The following is a 21,087-nucleotide window of genomic DNA, read 5'->3' as shown; positions in this document are numbered from 1 at the left end:
GTCTCTTTGATTTTGTGCTGCTTTCCATCCATTCTCCACACAGTGGAAGTGGTCACAGTAACCCTGTAGCAAAGTAAATCTTGCATCCTAACTACAGCACTTGGCTTCTCATTAAAGCGGGAATAAAACCTGAAGGCTTTTACTCCTCTAGCACTCTGTAAACTCCTCACTCCTGTGCTGGCCTCGCGGCATTCCGCAAGCACACGGAGCTCCTACTGCCCCTCGTCTTGATGCTTTCACTCCACCTGCGCAGCTGCTTCCTTCCACATGCCACTTTGAAAGGTCTTTGCTGATCATTCCACCTACACTTTCTCAACATCTGCTATTTTTCTAGTTTACTAGTCTGTTGGTGTATGGTCTGTCTCCTTGGACAAGATATAAATTTCTTTTTTTTTTTTTTGACAGGCAGAGTGGACAGTGAGAGAGAGACAGAGAGAAAGGTCTTCCTTTTGCCGTTGGTTCACCCTCCAATGGCCGCCGCGGTAGCGCGCTGCGGCCGGCACACCGCGCTGTTCCGATGGAAGGAGCCAGGTGCTTATCCTGGTCTCCCCTGGGGTGCAGGGCCCAAGCACTTGGGCCATCCTCCACTGCACTCCCTGGCCACAGCAGAGAGCTGGCCTGGAAGAGGGGCAGGCGGGACAGGATCGGTGCCCCGACCGGGACTAGAACCCGGTGTGCCGGAGCCGCAAGGCGGAGGATTAGCCTGTTGAGCCACGGCGTTGGACAAGATATAAATTTCACCAGTGCTATTTGTCTACCGCTGACCTCTTGCACTTAATCAATGCCAACCACATCGCAGGCCCTCAGTAGATATTTCTTTTTTTTAAAAGATTTATTGATGTATTTATTTAGAAGAGAGAGACTCCCCAAATGCCCACTATAGGTAGTGCTAGGCCAGGTCAAAGCAGGAGCCAAGAACTCCATCTGAGTCACCCACATGGATGGCAGGGACCCAAGTACATGGGGCAACATCTTCTGCTTCCCATGTGCATTAGCAGGAAGCCGGCAATGGAAGTGGAGGCCAAGACTTGATCCCAGGTATCTCAATTAGTGGCTTAAACTGCTTGCAACACAACACCTGCCCCAGTAGATATTTCTTGAATGAATAAATGAAGACTCCTAAAGCATCAAAAGAGATGACAGTCATTTGAGAGGCTGGCATCGTGACACAGTTGGTTAAGCTGCCGCCCGTAGTGCCACATGGGTACCAGTTCGAATCCCGGCTGCTTCACTTCAAATCCAGCTCTCTGCTGACTGGTAAAGCTGAGGAAGATGGCTCAAGTCCTTGGGACCCTGCATTCTTGTGGAGACCCAGATGAAGCTCCTGGCTCCTGACATTGGCCTGGTCCAGCTCTGGCCATAGCAGCCATTTGGGGAATGAACCAGAGGATGAAAGAACTCTCCCCTGCCCTCTCCCTCTGCTTCTCCTTCTCTGTAACTCTTTTAAATACATAAATAAATAGCTCTTTAAAGAAGCAGCCATTTGAATATCTGAATGCTGGCATATTTGTTAGACAAAGTCAACATCCTGTTTTAGCTATTGATGTTCCTCATGCCTTGGATATAAGCTTCCTAACTGACCATGGCTAATACATCCTTACACACCCTTTTGTGCCTAGTAAATGTCTTAAGAAGATTCAGTGCTAAAAACATTCTCTAGGGGCAAGTGTTTGGTGTAACAGTTAAGAGACCAGTTATGAGGCCCACATCCTACATTTGAGTGCCTGGGTTCAATTCCCACCTCCTGTTCCTGACTCCAGCTTCCTGCTAATGCAAACCTTGGGAAGCAGTGATGATGACGCAGCTGGTTCCATTCTTGCCACCCACTTGGGAGATCTGGATTGAGTTCCTGGCTCTGGACTTTGACAAAGGCTGCCGAACGTTTAAGGAGTGAATCAACAGATGGAAGCTCTTTCTATGTGAGTGTGTGTGTGTGTGTGCACGCGTGTACCTGCCTGCCTCTTGAATAAACAGAAATTTTAAAAACTCTTTGTTTTGGGTTAATATGTTTAATTTTTCTCATAAATGTCTGATTTGTAGATATTTTCTTACAGGGAATAACAGTATTAAATGGCACAGGAAAAGCTGGCCTAGTGTTTTCATTCATTTAATCAAGAATTTTTTTTTTAATCCCGAGTAATGGAAGAGGAGTTCCCATGACCACATTATTGATTATCTAAATTCCTGTAATTACATACCTACTAAAGAAAACTCACATTATCATAACATCAAAACTTCACTTATGAACCAACCGCAAATCCAATTACACCATCTCTCATACCTCTCTCTCTAGGCATTCTTTGCAGTTTTGCATGGTATGACCTATGTTGTTGTGTGAAGTGGGTCTTTCCTCCTAAGACTAATAACTATCCTTTTTCTTTTTTTGATTGAGAGGTATCAAGAGGTGGGGCCTTTGGGAAAGCTCAGCCTCATGGGTAGGATTAATGCCCTTATAAAAGAGGCCGGGGGGTTGCTAAACCCTTTTGCTTTTCTACCATGTGAGGATATATCAAAGGTACCATCCATGAAGAACAGGCCCTCACTAAACATCAAGTCTGTTGGCACTTTGATCCTGGACCTTCCAGCCTCTGGAACACGAGCAGTAAGTTTCTGTTGTTTATAAATTACCCAACCTAAAGTATTTTGTTATAGCAGTCCAAACAGACTAATATAATACAGATTTTCTTGTAGTTAAAAGTGGTGGTAGAAAAAGAACCATTCTAATATTACACAAAGCAATTGATAACAAAGGTTTAAGACCAAAGAAAGACCAACTAATAAAGAAAGAAAACTCAGTAAGGATATTGACATGACAGATCTGAATATCTGGAAAAGAATAACATTCAAAGAATTACACTCTGATTATTAAGAATGAAAGCTCCTTAGAAAAGCTGAAGCCTTCAATTCTTTATTCAAAAAGAATTTTTGTGAAAGATAATTCCTTTATGATCCCACTGCAAAAGCCAAACATAAAGTGAAGCTCTTGTTTGTGGTTACAGCTTTGCCAGAAACTTGTTTATTCTAATAATTAGCATGGAGTTTTCATTATAATTTAAATTCTATTAGATTGAAACTATATTTATTTTCAAAATCTGTGGTTCCATGTTTCAAGATAAAGTCTGAATCAAGATCTTTTCACTAATTTCTTTTTCATTTGGATAGGATTGACTTTTAAGTGTCCTTTCTTTGGAATGAATTATTCCCATAAAGCCAAGATTCCCATGAGACATTCTGCTGGGTGCCAAGGGTACAGTAAATAATGAGCAACCTCAGACAAACAGTAAAGCGATCTCTCCCCTCCAAACTTTAAGTTCACATTACACTCAGCAGCTAAGTTATACACATATGGGATTTTGCTGGTATATGAAGTTAAGTGTATACAACTAAGGATGGAAAAGATGAGTGTGAACATGTTCAGTATAAGTGATTCAAGAAAACCAAGGGGTAGATCTGACTTGAAAAATCACTTCTATGGTCTGGGACAGGATCTCAATTTTCCCTTCTCTGCCTTGATTTTAAAAAATATTCAATTAATGCTATGTGGGGAAGCATCATTTAATTTAAATCTAGTGAGGTAGGCATTAACAATTCTACTCTCTAAATTATGAAGCTGAATTAAGTGGCTGGAAGAAAATCATGCTACTATTTGGTGGCAAGGCCAGCAATCAAATCCAAGTTTCCTATTGCAGATTCTATGACCTATAAGAATATATAAATTCCCACAGCATCAGTGCTCATCAGGAAGAAAGCACTCCCTCATGTCTAGCTGAATGTGAATGTCAAAACCAAATTCCAGCAGAGAAGGCAGAGAGAGAACAGGACCACCTACAATAAACATACGCTCTAATTTTCCTCCACATTCAGACCATGAAAGGATGACACATTATCACACTGAGAAAAATTCTATCTCAAAAGATTCAAAGAACAAAGACTCTTGAAGATAGTACCCTTCAAAAAGCCCAACTGAGTCCCATCATGTCTGTTTCTCTGAAAGCAGGTCATGTTTTAAAAATCTAAAGCACTGCACTGAAAAGAATGTATAATAAATGTGTTCCAGACGAGTCTTAAGGTTGCTGGAGTCAACAAACAAAAATACTGGACACCCAACTGAAACTGAATTTCAAATAAACCATGAACAATTTTTATAGCATAAATAGTATCAGGAATTCAAATTGAACTGGTGCCCTGCATTTCATCTGGCCACTGTGGTCATTCTATTTTTTTTTCCTTAATTGCAATTCTTAGTGACACAAAACCAAAGAAAAGGTAGGTTCTCTGCAGCACACTAATGCATCTTAAACTATCAAGTTTCTAATGTTATCACTGACAGAGCACAAAGGACTACCACACTGTGCCCTAGGTATGATCACTGGGTCTTCTGATGCTCTGGGATTAATAATTTGCTCTTAGAGCAGAACATTGCTCCTTAAATCAAGCATTTATTTTGCTCTCAAAGCCACACCGTATATTCTACGGGTGGGGGATGGAGGGGGACCACAAAAACAAAACCTGTAGTCTTTTTACAGGAAGGAGATATGCTAACTGCTAAAAATTCTTTGTAAAGAAATTTAAATTTTTTATTTATTTGAAAGACAAGACAAATCAACTGACAAAGAGATCTCTCCTCCTCTGGTGCACTCTCCCAATACCCACAACAGTTGGGGCTGGGCCAGGCAAAGCCAGGAGCTGGGAACTCAAGCCATGTCTCTCACACAGGTGGCAAGAATCCAATTCCTTGAGCTATCACCTTGCTGCTTTGCACAGTGTCTGTGAGCAGGAAACTAGAACTAGGGATAGAGCCAGGACTCAGTCCTAGGCACTCTGATATTGGAGGCAGCTGTCTCAAATGGTGCTTTTACTACCCCACCAAACACCCACCCTCTGCTTACTGACAATTTTTGAGAACACAAAGCATTCAGAGTCATGAGTTCTAATCTTAGCATTTGCTACTAATGGAATGTGGGACTCCTGGAGAGCTATTTTCTTCCTCCAAGTTCCAATTTCATCCTTGATAAAATAGGGAAAATACTTACCAGGTAAGTATTTTCTTTATGAAGTACAAGTTGCTGTCTTCAGCATGGTGTCAAGTCGAGACCACCAAGCAAGCAAGCAGGAGGTAACTAGTTCCAGCTACAACACCACACAGACGTGATGGTAAAGAAACCGCAAGTCCTCCGGAGTTCTGAGTTCTTTAGTGATAAAAATGGACTGCTGCGGTAACAGCTCGGCACACAGCGGCCTGCACTAGCAACAGGCCAAGGAGGTAGTCCTCAGGTCTGTCCATTCACCTAACCCTGTTTTGTGCCTCAACTTTCTCATCTTTAAATATGGGAAGCCTCCAGACTCCTTCACTTTTTAGGAAATGCCTATGGAAACACATCAGAATCTTCCACATATGTGAGCTCTTTGTCTCTCCTGCACCCTTGGGGCTTATTCCAGTGGAGATGGAGGGCTGGGGTAAAGAGCCGCTGCTGTTCATGTCCTCAAACTTCAGCCCAGAGATTCAGCAAAAGGATGGGGGTGAAAAGCTTGTGTTCCTAGTGGAACAAGCCCATGGCAGAGGGAACTTAACAGGGTCTGGGTGTAGGCTAACAGCATGCACTGTGTACACTGTGGATGTACACCTCGGCCAAGCCAAAGCAGATACTTCCAACTGCCATTCTTTACAAAGACTCAGAGTTTAAAAAAAAAAAAAAAAAAGGTTAAATTACATCATAGCCATCTGAGTGAAAAAACCAGAGGCAAGCTCCACTGAGGTATTTTCCCCTTTGCTACAAGCACTAATAATTTAGAGTCTCTGAGCTTGCTTGTCTGAGCACGTCCTTGCTAACAGCCTGCAAACCTGGGAGCAATCAGAAAGCACAGCGGCTTGAAGTCTTTCAGTTGATTTAACTTTTACAAGGCTGTTAATGAAAGACAACAGGCCATGGCCAAGGGAAACGCAATGAAAATGGATGCCAAGAATGCATAATCAATGACAGGATCCTGATGTCTAACATCCTATCCAAATCTTCCCGGCTCCTCACCAAATTCTGTTTTATTATTCTCCGGTCTCTTATTTCCTACCTTATTTTATTACAAAAAAAATTTTCTTACCTCATAAATGAATTGTAGTACACATCCTTTTTTTAAATCGGTAAATTGCTTTTGTATTTAAACTTTTACAACATGTCTTAAACTGCAGAAATTCTGAAGGGTACCAGAGTCATTGATGAGAGTTATTCCAGTCAGGTGACACTAATGCCATTACCACCTGTGGGTTCACACGTGTCTGTACCCCAGATACGGGCTGAGGCTCACTAATACACCCTTTCCCACACCGAGCAAGCAGAGAACTCACAAAATTCAGATTAATTAGACGGCAGGAAATAAAACCAAATGGAAGTTCCAAAAAACTTGCCATGAGCGCCTGTCATAATTGTGACTTAAATCTTTTTAAACAATGAATACAATCCCACATTTATTGTCCTAATTTACGACTTCAGGGAAGACTCTTGCAGCTCAAAGTGCTCCTGCAATAGTGATTTAGGATCAAAACCAGTGTCATTAAGAATGATGGTTAACACATTGAATTTCAGGAGGCGGCTTCACAGCGCTGAGCCCCTCTAGATGAGGTTGCCATGCCGTGCAGCATCCAGCAACACTCAAGCTGCTGCGTTTTCCAGCATGGGACCCTGGACGTCTTGGGTAACAGAGCTGGAAGGGTAAGTTCACTTGTGAATGAGACAGAAAGATGAGGGCAATTCTAGGGCATAGGAAAATCAGAAGGTGAATGATCATCAATGTTTACAATGATTTTGACAGTTTCTCAAAATCACACACATGGCTGAAGTGAGTGCTATTTCTTTCATTCTACACATCCTGTGTGTTCATATTTGTAGAGCTGATAAAAAGCAGCATTTTTTTTTAAAATGCCAGTCTCAATTAACTTAATCATCAAATTAAATGCTGCCAAACTGGTAGCGTCTCTTTTTACAGCCATTGAAAGAGGTGGGGCCAGTGCTGTGGCATAGTGGGTAAAACTGCCGACTTCAGTGACAACATCCCATTTAGGCACCTGTTCGAGTCTTGGCTGCTCCACTTCCAATCCAGCTCTCTGTTATGGCATGGGAAAGCAGAAGATGGCCCAACACCTTGGGCCCCTGCACCCACATGGGAGACCTAGAAGAAGCTCCTGGCTCCTGGCTTCAGATCAGTGCAGCTCTGGCCCATTGTGGCCAACTGGGGAGTGAACTGGTGATGGAAGATTCTCTCTTACTCCTTCTTTCTCTCTCTCTCTCTCTGCCTCTCCTTCTCTCTCTGTGTGTAACTCTGACTTTCAAATAAATCAACCTTTTTTTTTTTAAAAAAAAGAAAAAAGAGGTTTAAGTTGTCAACTCACCTCTCAAAATTTATAAGTTGATCAATAATATTCATTGAAAACAATGTGTCACCTGGCACATGAAACATCCCCCAATTTCCAATTTCCCATTTTCACTCAAGATTATAATTCCATCCCAGGGATTCAGAGTCTGTTTTAGAAATTTGTCACTAATCTAGACATGTCACAGTTTCTTTCAAATGCCTACTATCTAGAAGTATTAACTAGGACATGAAAACCAAACAGTGTTTTAAAAATGATTAGCAAAAGGGACACACAGAGAAATGCCTGTGTCCTTAAGGGTCTCTGTGTCACAGAAGCTACTGTCTACCAGAGGTGAACTATTCACTCATCTTTTCAAAAAAATGAGTCTTGAAAAAGACAGCAGTGCCTTGAAATATATATTTGACATTTTGAGTGTCTTGAAAGGGAAAATTAATTATAATATGCTGTCTAGGTTTTATGGAGTACTGGCTTCTAGAAAAGTAAGCAGAAGAAATATTTACAATACAAAGTAAAATTCTGATATAAACATAATAACCCCACAAGTTAGAAATATAATTAGGTGAAACCGACTTGTAGAGTAACTCGTTTATGTGTCTTGCACTTTGGCCAAAAATAATTGCATCAAAGGTTAAATATTCTTTGAAAATATCCTGTACTTGGGACATTTGTGTTCTAATACTAAAAATAAAATTGTGATGGCCTAGTACCTAAATTTCCAGCCACTCTATTTTAAAATGTCATTTGAGATTTTCCCCTTTTTATACTCTACAATTATATATGGAAACTAAACTCACTTGGGCAAAGTCTCCAGGCACATCATTAAGTAACGTGCTTACATATTAAAAGGCCCTGGGAGAAACGTTAACCTCTTCCTGAGTACATTCTTCCCAGTATTCAATCTTTGCTTTGCTTCCATTAACATTGATGGTGACTTTCAGTATAGCATAGTGGTTCTTCAGGGTCCTAGGGTGGAACAGACTCACCCTTCCACCCTGGGTCCAGTTATTTCTAACAATATGACATTGGGTACATTATTTACGCGCTTTGTAAAAAGGAAATAATGGCTACTTACCTCTTAGGGCTCCCTAAGAAAATGAAAGGAAATGTGATAAGATGGAGTCTGACACACAGTGTTTAATAAATGATAGTTATCATTTTTAAGTTAATTGAAAATTAAATGGTGTCTATTTTTTAAACATATTTATTTCAATAAAAAGTATTTATTCAATGGGCTTACATGGAATAACTAGATGTCAGCCATTGCTTCGTTTTAAGTTTCTAATATAAAAGCACCACATTCTCTACAGAAACACTTTGTATGGAAAAAAATTGATTTAATGTTACTATGTTTTGAAATTAAAACTGAAAAAATGGATTCCCTACACCAATAAGTACAATTAGATATGGCAAATTTTCTGAATTCTACATAAAGATTAGGAACTGCACATTTAATTGAGAAAAAATAAATGCAAGACTGTATGTTATTGTTGTTCCATTAATTACTTACAAATTAATTTTCCCCTCAAATAAGTTAGTTATTGGGAACTTTCTTCCCCGAAACATCAATAATAAAATTGTTTGACAACAAATGTGAAAAAATATACAATAGTTATCAGTGATGGAAAACACAGCAATATTTCAATAACCATGATTCTAGACTGGAACATGTTTTTAATACTTCATAAAACAATGCTTTAGCTCCTTGCTGTAGGTGATTTGGGAATAAGTTGACTTTTTTTTTATCCAAGGGGACTTATGTGGGGGAAATTCTAAATATAGCTTGATGCCACCCTGAATCTCAAGGGCAGCTACACTTCAAGTCCCTTTGGCAGTCACTTTTTGGGGCATTTCTAGGATGGCTCAAACAAAACACAGGAAAACTTTCCAGGCTGTATTTGAAAAATTCATAAAGTCCAGTGCATTTTCATGTTTACAACTCTACTATTAAAATGTCAACCTTTCATCTTTCAATGCTTTTTTCATTAGTCATGTAAATTAATCAGTAATTATAGAATTACAAAAAGTGCACTAAATTTTCTGACTGGGAAGGAAGAGTGACAGCTTATGTGCAAATCTGCTAAAATTATCTGTAGGAAAAATGCGAAAATAACTCCTAGAGAAAATAATGTTGGATCTATTTCCTGCTCTTGGATCCTTACTTTACACAGTTGTAGTTATGTTGTTTGCATAATTTGATCTGGATCCACTACTCAAATTCGGAAAAATACTTAAAAGAACTAAACTGCTCAATCTGAGAAGCTGATACTCTCCTAGCAAAAATCAAGAATTCTTGGAGCAGATGGAGATTTTTAAGCTACTTTATGAATCTCTCTGCTTTGATTCCTCGGCCCCTCTTGCCTCCCAGCTGAAGGTCGAGGTTTATTAACTTGGGCCAGTCACAAAGCCCATAATTGCAAGGCTGGGAGCAAAATCTGGGGGTCTGGACTCCCTTTGCAGTTCCCTTCCCAGTATCTTCCTCAATCCTACCAAAGCTTCTGTCTAAACCATTAATAATGTTTCATGTGAAAATAAGAAGGGTACTGCAAGTCAGCACAGTTGCTACTGTGTTCTGATTGCCACATACCAGAGTAAGGGAACGAGTGTTAAAGTGTGTGATTATATTTAAGACTCTGATAATTCTCAAGGTAAATTGGTAAACTCCTCAAAACCACTACTAACACAGATCAGGACATATGCACCATATCACTTCATTTTCTTAAGATCCCTATGAGGTCAATTCCATTTTACAGAGAGAGTAAATAACGTTCCCAAAAGCATACTTTTAGAAAGGTCGTTCTAGAGTTGAAGTCTAAGTTTGTCCTATCTAGGGCCCTTCCTCATCATAAACAGAAATAAATTCTAAAGGGCTCCCACCAGGAGCAGTGCCAGCCCCTGGGGGGACATTTGGAAAGGTGTGGGAACAGACTTGCTGTCACAAGTATGGGGGTACTCCTGCCATTTAGTGTCTGAGGTCCAGCTATGTTTAATAATCTGCAATGTGCTAGGCAGTATCTCTCTCACAGAAAAATCAGCATCACCATCAGATGCCAACATTCTTTCCTCTTTGAAAAGCACTGGTTTATATTAATAAAAGGGCATTAGACAAAACGGGACATGTGGGGCACCTCCGCGTGATAGATATCCTGCCATAATCTACTTTGAAGCCACAGTGAGTAGTTCACTTGGGTTTGGCATGGTAGGGAAATGCATGCTCTGCCTAAAATTATTTAGCATTTCCAAGTTGTCTCCAGCTGTGAAAACATCTGAGAAGCTTACTGGGACCAAATATAAATAAAATCCAGAATTGCTTCATATGGTTTTACACTCAGATTTGAGAGTTGGAAGGGACATAGTGTTTTGTGATTTCCCATGCATTCATGGTCACATGGTATGGACTATGTCTCAAGGAAAAACTACTATGTCCGAAAGAAAACAATAACCAAAATCTACCCAGTAAATATGAAAATTGACTTCCTTTACAGCTTAGATGGACTGGATTGGTGTTTCTCAATCCATGGTTTTAAAAAAAAGCCCTAAAAGATCAAAACTAGCATGGTTTGAAAATCTGTACATTTTCTATGAAAATGTTTTCACTTTGTGTTTTCAAACTGATCATAATTCAAACAAACAAAAACAAGATGAAAGAAGTCTGCTTGAAATTACTAGGATAAGCAGCTGATGACCAAGGGCTGCCCTACAATTTTAGTGTCCCAGTTTAGATTTGTGTTAATAAGAAAATAAAAGCAGTAAATCTAATACACAAATATGGTTTTGCACCAAGTATAAACTAAAAGCCAGTATTCTGTACCAGCTCCAGTGAGAGAAGTGACTCAGCATAGGGCGATTGTAGCAAAGGCCAGCTGACCTCACCAGGCTGTTCACTGGGCAGTCAGGGCCATATTTACTTTGCAAGGGTGATTTAACGAATGCTGTCAATGTGCATTTGGCTGAGGTTTTATCATTTTGTTCATAATTAGCTTCAAATTTATTTTGGTATTACACTGGCTTAAATGATGTAACTATGCTTAAATTATATTTACTTTTATTTACTCGACTTTGAAAAATTCCACATTTAACTAACCTTAAAATAAAACAAAGGCAACACTAAATATAGTAGATATTAGGAACTTCTGCAACTGCACACATCGCTTTCATTTGGGATTTTTTTTTTCCTCCTCTCCAATGATATGTCTCACTATGGGCTACCCACCCCTCAGGATCAGCCAAGCAACTCCACCAGACTGGATACAATGGTTGGTCCAGAGCAGGCAAATGACCAAGTAAGGCCAGAGGATTCCGGGAAGGAATGACATGGAAAAGAAGATGCCTTTCTAAAACTAGATGCTTAAGACCCACACACACTGATCAAAAAGAAACTTTTCCAGCCTATGAAGAGAGCACGTGGGGAATAAAGGCAATACAGATCAGAAGCAAATACAGATAGATGTGGGTAGATAGAAAGATGGAGAGATGACAGATCCGTGGCAGGGAATGTCTGATTGGCCAGCCGTGTAAGACTCGTGAAACCATCTGATCTGGCCCTGCCAAGGCAACCACAGGTGGGACCCAAAATTCAATAATCTATACCAGGCTAATTTTTAAGCTGATGATTTTTGCATGGCCTGTGAATGCTGTTACAAATATCCAAATGGCCCTCAGCAGGAAAAAAAAAAAAAAAAAAAGGGCTCTGCACCCCTGGAAGAAGGATGGATTGAAAGAAGCATGGGCGACAGATGGACAGATTAGACAGATAAATGGATGGATGGATCTTGACAAGGTTATTTGATCAGCTGATTTCACAGCTAAACCAATGCCCTGATGTTTCAACAGTTATACTGTTTCTGTCACTTGTGACCAAAAGCTTTTTAATTAATATACTGGAAATCATTAAAAGCATCTTTCTTTAATGGGAGTAGATTACTTATACTTGAGAAATTGGACTACATGACCCCTCTAACAGCAATCCTGTATGTCTGTGTGAGTTAATTATTTCATCACTTCAAAAGATTAGGACCTTGTGTCTTCTTACTATAACTCTAGCATAGGTGTTCGACAGACAGTAGAGAGGATGGTTCTTATTTTTTATAATTATCTCTGGAGATATAATATCAAATGAGGTTTTTTTCACTCCCAAATTTACATATAAGAAAATTATTCAGAAAAGATAAGTTGCAACAAGTTACTCTTGTTTTGAATTCAGAATCAGGAGAACAGTCCCTCTGTCAAAGAATAAAGATGATAACAAAGGCACATGAGACTGTAATAAAACTGTTCACTACAAACTAAAAATCAGAGAAATATACTTCTTTAAACCCTTTAATGAAAGGTTTTGGAAAATTTATCAAAATGACTCTAATGGACTTAACATTCAATTTGCTTTACCTACCTTAAACATTTGGTTGACAATGAACAGAAATTTCTACCATTCAGAGAAAATACTTACATTGCTAAACAAAAAAAAATTCAAAATAAAATGAGAACACCAAGTCAGTAAATAAGATTTACAGAGCTAAATATCAAATGAATGACTCATGTGGAAAGATTTTCTTCAATTTTTATTCCTAGGTATGTTGCTCACAGGCACTTTTTCCTGAGAACATGATATAACAGATGTTTCCAGGCCACATCCATCAGCTGTAACACTGGTCAACTGAATCTCTGTTCAGCTAAACTAATTTCATAGGAAGTCCTGCAAAGTCAGTAGCTGGCCCGCATCCTAAACTCAGAAATTAGTCATTTTTCAACTGTCCAATTATCAGTCAACCCATTGATTTATTTAATTGTCCTATAGTTCTTACTGAGGTTTTTGTTTTGTTTTTATTATAGGAAAAGATTTGTATCCTATGATCAGCTCTGAAAACAAATATATCTTAATTCAGCAGTAATAGATATAATGACTTATTAGCTTGAAAACGGTTTTGTATTTTTTTGTGAGGCGGAGGCTGGAGCAGGCATTTGGTCAAGAAGTTAAGCTGCGCTGGGAAGCTGGCATCCCGTATCAGAGTGCCTGGGTTTGAATCCTGTTCCTACTCCTGATTCCAGCTTCCTGTAAAGGGCACCTGGGAGGCAGCAGTGATGGCTCAGGCAGCTGGATCCTGGATCCCTGCACAGGGTGGTGGCTCTTTACCACCACTTGGGAGACCCAGCCTGAGCTCCCAGCTCCTGATTTCGGCGTGGTTCAGCAAGGCTCTTGTGGACGTTTGGGGCGTGATCCAGAGGATAGGAGGCCTCTGTCTCCATGCCTCACAAGTTAAAACAGAAAAGAATAAATTTGTATGAAGGATAAACTAATATATGTCATGCAGGTCTCTTTAGCCTTTTTTGGTTACAAAAGAAGTCTTTCCCAAGCAATATTAAAATACACCAGGCAGTTCTAGCAAAGTTCTAAACAAATCCGCATTTTCACATGTAGAGGAAGAAGTGCATCTTACTCAGATGTAGTCTCTGTAATCAGATAGGGGTGAAGGTTCAAATTACATGTACAACTCGAAAACACTGTCAAATACTTTAAAAGAAATTATATTAGAGACCAGAGTCCACACTTAGGTAGGTGGAACTAGCTAGAATGGAAACTTCGTGGCCTAGCCTAATCAAAACACTGAAAACACTGCCGGTCTGGAGGAGCTGAGGACATGATCTCCTGAAAATACTGGCAATGTCCACAGATCTTCAGATCAGACTGGAAAAAAAAAAAGCTACTGAATTTTGCAACATACCTACTTAAGTCTGTATTACACTTCACAAATGGATTTATTTCAAGCTATCTGTCTATGACTGACTGCCATAGCATTCATTCTATCACATTTTCAGTTTGGCGATCTAACCTCTGGAACTTGGAAAGTGCTGGAGATAGAAGGGTAATCAGAAACATCCTTTCAGGGGCTGCTACAGCTTCCTCCAAGGGGGAAGAATTCAATCTATAAGAACTGCTTCAAGGGAATGAAAAGACAATTTAGAGCTGGCTATGTGGACAGCGCCATTACTACAACATGATTTCCATCGTAAAAATATTATGTATAATATCGGAGTGAGACTGGGTCAATGCGCAGAGGGCTTTATTGTCTTCAGCACTAACATGTGCCTAACAAAATACGCTTAGCAAATCACTTGTCTGAAAATTGTGAAAAAGTTTATATTCCATCATAATTCTAGAAAAATTTTAATTATGAGTAGCAATATTTATTGTATTTCCATCACTTGATTTTAATATAAACACCTTGCAAACAAAAATGGTACAACTTCTAGAAATGAGAAAAGAATTGCAAAGAAACAGAGAAAGAAAGAAAAAAAAATCCCAAACAGAGCACCTGGAACCTCACTGAATTCAGCATAGCTATTTGCTGTCAAATGTCTATCACAGAGAGCACGGGAGTGTAAAACATCGGTTTCTGGACTTTGATCCACACTGTCATAAAAACTTGTCCTCACTTAATATTTCCTATTTCTAGTATATGACAAATATTCTCAAGCTTTTGCCTAGTACAAAACAAAGGAATAAAAAGTCAATCATGTCACCTTTATAATATTAAACAACTAAAACAACACCCACAATCCCAGAGCTGATTAGTAGCTAATGAAAGGTAACATTATTCTAATAATGCTGTCAAGAATAACAACAGCTGCTAAGTGGTATTAGCACCAGGAAGGGCTTCAGTTGTAAGCACATTCACGTTAGAGTCCTCAGTTAACACAGGATCCCAGGCCTGCAGCACAGGAGGGTGAGAGGTTTCCAGATGTGGTTTATTAGCCTAAAATCAACTTGATGCCAACAGATAAGTCATGAACTGTTCCAATGACACTCCCAAATGTACCTAAACAGGTTGTGATGAAGAAAGCCCATGTATGTCTATGCTCCAAGGTTTAGCTTTTAATGAGGTGCTTAGCTCTGTATCGGAAGGTAGGAAACAGTGTGATACAGCAGCATCACTGTTTCAAAGACAATGGAAATTTACAGGTGTTTGGGATTTAGGAATGCTAGAGCCTCCACTCTGTGCAATGACTCCAGAGCCAGGGACAGGCAGGATGAAGAATGCATGAATGTCAAATGACAACTAAATAATGCAGAAGTACCTTCATCAGGAAGCCTGCTGACTGGTGCAGATGAACAATCTGAGTGAATCTACATTTATTTTATTTCTTAAAATGGGCCACATGACTCTCGTCCCCTTAGAACTATTCAAGGGTTCACTGAATCACATCCAATACTCATTTTACACTTGTGCACTCTAAGGAAAGCAGAAAAAAGCAAAGTGATCTGACTTTCTACTTAAAAATATTTCTTTGAAGCTAAGTTAGAATGTATGCAATACGCTTTTACCATCATGTGAATTGCACTGCGCTTAGTAGCTTGACATTTTTATCATCAACTGAAGTCCAGCCTCTCCGTTAAAGCCACCAAATACACAGCCAAACCAGAATACTGTTTCATGAGAAACTTTTGGGTATACACAAATTCTTAGATTAAATTATGTTCTTGACACAAGTCTGAAACCTTTACAAGTTTTAAAACTGCAGGCCTGCATTACTCTCAAATACTTTACACTTTCGTTTCCCACTGTACGCCCAACACACACATACACACACACACACTCGAAAATGTTCAGCCTGCATGGCCACCATCAACTAACATTTAAAACCCCAACTGTTAAACAGAAGTCGCTGGCAGCCTCAGATGACCTAAACTTCAGAGTATGCACTGTAATTTTGAGAATTGGGATTCTAACCTGATATTACACAGGAGGAGAAGTAATGGGAAAATAAATGTGTCTTCATTAACTCTTTCCCAGTAAGAAAGCTGTGATACTTTCAAAGTTTTGGCAGGTTCTGAAAGTGTTCTTATCTCTGACTAGTCACACACTACCGCTTTCTTCTCCAAACTCTTGATCGTCCCACAAGCACTGTAAAAATCAGCCTGCTTCCAGACGCCCTCCCCATTCTCTGCGCTCTAACTCAGGGTGGGCCAATGCAAGAGCGAAAGGAAACCGCACAAGGAGTAGCAGGTGACCCCCTCCAGAAAGCTGTGGGTCCACAAGCGGCCTCAGTGCCTCACCCCAAGCTCGCAGAAACAGTGCCTTCAGAAAGAAACCACTTCCCTTTCAAGGTTACCCTCTGACCTCTGCAGACTTAGGATTTTGGAGGAAGAAAGCGAAAGCAGGGAGGAGGACTTTGAAAAAAGGAAGTTTGAGTAATGAAACAGCAGATCAGATTTGCCTCTATCAAAAAGATCTTGCGATTAATTCAATCCACACCAACTCTGAACGTTCGTTAGGAAAAACAACATTAAGGGGACCCAAGCCAAGATCCCAAAGTAATGCAAGGGAGTAAAGGCAAAAACCCAGAAACTCACACGGTCCATTTTCGATTGGGCATCACCTCGCCGGTGTGACCAGTGCGCCACCACTCCGCGCAAGGTCCCTACCGCGCCCCCAGGGAGAGTGGGAAGGGGGTGATGCTGCAGGAAGTACCTTGTTTTGTCTCCAAAAGGCAACATAGCAAATGTGGGAAGTTCGTTTCCGAACTCCGCGGATCCTGGGCTCCAGGAGGCTCGGAGTGGGGCACGCGACGCGCCCAGGTGAGGTCGGTGTCACCAAGCCCGCTCCCCTACTGCCCCCGCCGCCGTTCCGCCGCCCGCGGCCGCGAGCTCTCTCCGCGCTGCGCCGCCCCCTGGCGGGGAGCGCTCGGCAGAGCCGCGGCCGCGCGCCGGCGGCTTGGAGCCCAGCGCCCAGCCCCGGGCCGCTCCTCCACCATCACAGCCTCCGCCAGCGTCGCTCTCCCGGCCCCAGCGGCCAGCACCGGCTGCCCGACAGCCGCAGCCCCGGATCGGCCGCGGCGGGTCTCCAAAGTGCTGCGTCCTGGAGCCAGCCCCAGAGCGCGCGCAGGCCTGCCTCGCCCCGGCTTCGCTCCGACTCCCAAGGCTTCGCGGGACCCTCCCGCCGCGCTCTCTGCGCGCCACCCTTCGTGTCCCTCTGCTTCGGTCTCAGTTCCTCCCCAACTCTCCGGAGAGCAGTTTCCACGCACGCCCCGACTGCCCGCTGCGCAGCCGCCTCCAAGGGGACAGGCTCCGTCCTCCCCGCCCTCCGCAGGGGCCGACCCCGGCGCTTGGCTACCGACCGGGGAAAGCTGGCCTCCGGGGTCTCCGCGGGCCGCACGGGACCTGCCAGCCCCCGGGGTCCGCTCGCTGCCGCGCCTCCCCTGCGCCCTTTGTGTGCGCGCCGCAACCCTCTGGGCAGAGCCTTCCTTTAGGCGGCGTAGCCTTTGGAGGAAAAAAAAAAAAAAAGAGGGCAAGGAGGCGCGCGGGACCACGGGGGGCTGGAAGGGGTGGGGGCCAAAGGCGCTGACACTCACTTTGGGAGGGCTCCGTCATGGTGCTGGCTTTAGGGTTCCTCGTGGTCTCGTCCCTACCCTCGGCTTCCCCGCCCCGCGAGGGCCAGGGCGTGGGGCACGGGGGAGGAGCGGGGCCGCTGGGACCGAGCTGGAAACGGTGCTTCCGGAGCTGCGGAGAAGGGGCTCAGACCGCGTTTTGGCTTTGCCCAGAGGACTTAGGGCACACAAAAGAGGGGCTGCAGGGTACCCTCTCTTTCCGCGGGGACGCCGGGGGCCGAGGGGGTGGGCACACACACTTTTGTATTTGAACTTTGCGGGCAAGTTGGCTCGAAACCGACGCTTGGGGTTTTCGACTGTGCTCACTTAAAGTCGAGGAGGTCGCTACCCAGTGAGAGGACCGAAGGCTTCTTTCAAAAGCAAAGGACCCGGGAACGGTTGTTTTAAGAGTGACCCAAGGGGGAAATTCAATAGGGGAGAGAGGTCAGCCTCAGGTCACGCTCCGTGCCCAGGCCGGGTCTTCCGAGGGTCCTCTTCTTACCTGGTGGCTTTCCTAACAAAGTAAGAGAAGGTAAAGTCCCAGTGATCGTCCAGCCACGCTTCCACCGTGTCCGTGTCGCGCTGCTGCTGCGGCCGCCCAGAGCTGGGGCCGGCCGCTTCCATGATCTGCGCTGCGCGTCTCTGCGGCTCGCCGCGGCCGGCTTCGCACCCGGGCTGGGGTCCCTGCCTCGGAGGCGCAGGACTCTGCCCCGAGAGCCTCCCCGTGCGCCTGGCTCGGGTCTGGCCGGCTTTCAGTGAATCTGCCCCGGCGCTGGGCCAGCCTCCTGCCCCGCCCCTCCCTCCCGGTTCCTCGGGGCTCCCAGGTGTGGCGGGCGGGGCCGGGTGCCGCCGCCCCGCGCCCTCCCTGGGGTCTTTCCGAGACTGGTTCTCGGGTGCAGTGGTTCCCAGGCGACCGCGACGGGGACCCGCGAGCTCTCCGGAAGCCAAGTGGCCGGGCTAGGAGGCGGGCAGGCGGCCGCTGGGGTGCGCTGTGTGCCGGGCTGGCTCCAGGGGAGCGCGCGAAGGTGACAGTGGGTGTGTACGCGCGTGCAGCTACAGGGCGGACCAGGGAGGCGAGAGTCAGATGTAGAGGACCTAATCCAAGCCCAGAAAGCGACCGCTCGGGAAGATTTCCCCCAGAGGGAGAGCAAAGTGCTGCCCTGGGCGCTTTCCCTCTGGCCTGGGAATACAACCACACGTCCCGCTCGCTTTTCTCCAGTCCAAGGCTCGGATCAGGGAGGGGCACCGATCTCTCCCTGAACCAGATCTCACAGTGGCCCGAAGCGCTCCAGCCAGGAGCCGCGCGCTGTTGGAGAAATCCGGGCGGGGGGCGGGGAGGGTTCCCAGGTGAAATTTGAGAATGGAAGCCATGCCCCACCCTAAAGGTAACAACCACGATGACTATGAATTGCCTGTAACCATTGCACCAGATATAAATTTTATAAATGGAGAGAGATTTCCTAGGGAAATAAGGGCACCTCGGTACAAGTGGGTAAAGTTGAAAGCACTTCACCCGGATACAGCGGAGAGCAACCAATTGGCCCAATTTTGCATGACTTCGTCATTTTTTTTTCCGTTGACTGGAATTAACAGCCAAAAGGGCCCAGTCCTCCTACCGTAGTGTGTGTGTCCTCTGATCATGCTTTTAAAAAAGGATTTAGTGTCTTCCTTTGCTTTGTCCTCATCCTCATTTCCCTGTCACGCAGCAAGTTGGAGTTTTAATGTGGCATTTTGCAATGACCTAATTTTTTTGGCAGAATTAAATTTGGAGTTTTATGTTGCACAATGTGTGAATGACACCATTAGCAGTAATATATCAAAAGTGACTCAGCTGACATATTTTTAACAAGCTCCCTTCAAAATGCTCCTGGCGTGAATGTAAGGTGTTACTCACTACATACATACACATCATTCAATTGGTAATATGGAAACTTTAAAGAGATGCCTTCCAGGAGCCGGCGCTATGGCATAGCACTGAGGCCGCTGCCTGTGAAGCCGGCATCCTGTGTTGTGTCCCAGCTGCTTCGCTTTGATCCAGCTCCCCGCTAACGCACCTGGGAAAGCAGCAGCAGGTCTAAGTGCTTAGCACTCCAACACCCACCCCCCCCACCCCCACCCCCGCCTCATGTGGGAGACCCAGGTGAAGCTCAAGGCTTCCATCTGGCAGAGCTCCAGCCCTTAAGGCCATTTGGGGAGCGAACCAGCAGATGGAAGAGCTCTCGGTTTCTCCTCCTCTCTCTGTAACTCTGCTTTTCAAATAAGTGAATAAATCTTTTTTTAAAATGTCTTCCAGTCCCTACTTCAATGGCTTATCTTTTCTGCATGAATAATTTTCCTTTTAGAACTTAAGTTCCTCTGAAACTTCACTGTTGCAGTCAAGTAACTACAACTAATTCAAAGCAAGCAAAGCATTAGGATGGGGGGAGGGAAGTGCAATAAATTAGATCAGCTTTTAAAATGACTGTTGTCTCCTGGTTTGTTACTGTGATGGTGATTATAACACTCAGAAATAGAGACTTTCTTGGTGCTCATTTTTTCCCTGTGGAAATTCGTGCTTTCCTCCTAACTGGAGGCCAATTATGATTTGAAAACTCTATTTAACTACTGGATATAAAATGAATTTTGGGCTTGGATTGTTTGCATTGGTTGGTTATCTTGATTACTACTCAAATGCGAGGCCTGTGTTGTGGTACAGCAGGTTAAGCCGCTGGCAGTGATCCTGGCTGTTCCACGTTTGATGGCCTGGGAAAGCAGTGGAAGAGGACCCAGGCACCCACATGAGAGACCTGGATGAAACTTCTGGCTCCTGGCTTCAACCTGGGCCAGGCCTGGCCATTATGGCCATTTGGAGAGTGAGTCAGCAGATGAAAGATCTCAGTCTCTCGTCTCTCCTTCTTTCTCTGTAACTCTGCCTTTCAAATAAATTTTAAAAATTAAAGGAAAATGCAATGATTTGAATACGTCCTCTAATTCCCAATGCAAAAGGTGGTGCCTTTAGGAATTGATGAGACCGAGAGGGCTCTGACCTCCTTTATGGATTAGTGCCTTATGGAAGAGCTTAGAGGACAAGTTCAAGGTTCCAACTCTTCAACAAGTGAGCGCAGCCGGTGCCTGTGGAGGATGCAGCCACAGGGTGCAAGCAGCATGGAGCAGCCTTCACTAGACACCCGCTCTGCTGCAAGCTCAACGACCCGTGACTTCTCGCCCACACTTACTGTAAATTCTGTGCTGTGGATGGTAGGTTGGGGGTTACTGTGAGTTCTGCTACCTGAGGAACGGGCGTGTTTCAAACAGTTCTGGTATTTGGGAAGCTCAGATGAAATTTGTAACAGTAATCTCTTCTAACATTAAAGTACGTCCTC

The 21,087-nt window shown here is 43.5% G+C and overlaps 1 protein-coding gene across 3 annotated transcripts in view; it reads right to left on the bottom strand.

Moving 5' to 3' along the window:
* PDE5A (phosphodiesterase 5A) overlaps positions 1-18,318 on the bottom strand; it is a 164,505-nt gene extending 146,187 nt beyond the window's left edge. The window contains exon 1 of one of the 3 annotated variants that reach the window (XM_062199687.1): positions 18,228-18,318. Coding sequence is in view for 1 of the 3 variants with exons in the window: in XM_062199688.1 (XP_062055672.1) it covers positions 16,831-16,856 (26 nt within the window). In the remaining 2 variants the exon portion in view is untranslated. Of the gene's footprint in view, positions 1-16,830; positions 16,935-17,710; positions 17,789-18,227 lie in introns of those variants that run through there. The other 2 variants (XM_062199689.1, XM_062199688.1) reach the window with 2 other exon arrangements.
* Between the last annotated feature and the right edge of the window lie 2,769 nt (positions 18,319-21,087).

This window comes from Lepus europaeus, chromosome 8 (assembly GCF_033115175.1).
Source record: "Lepus europaeus isolate LE1 chromosome 8, mLepTim1.pri, whole genome shotgun sequence".
NCBI classification, from domain to species: domain Eukaryota; kingdom Metazoa; phylum Chordata; class Mammalia; order Lagomorpha; family Leporidae; genus Lepus; species Lepus europaeus.
Note: the sequence above shows the minus strand (reverse complement) of the source record. Positions and strands in the feature narration are given on the sequence as shown.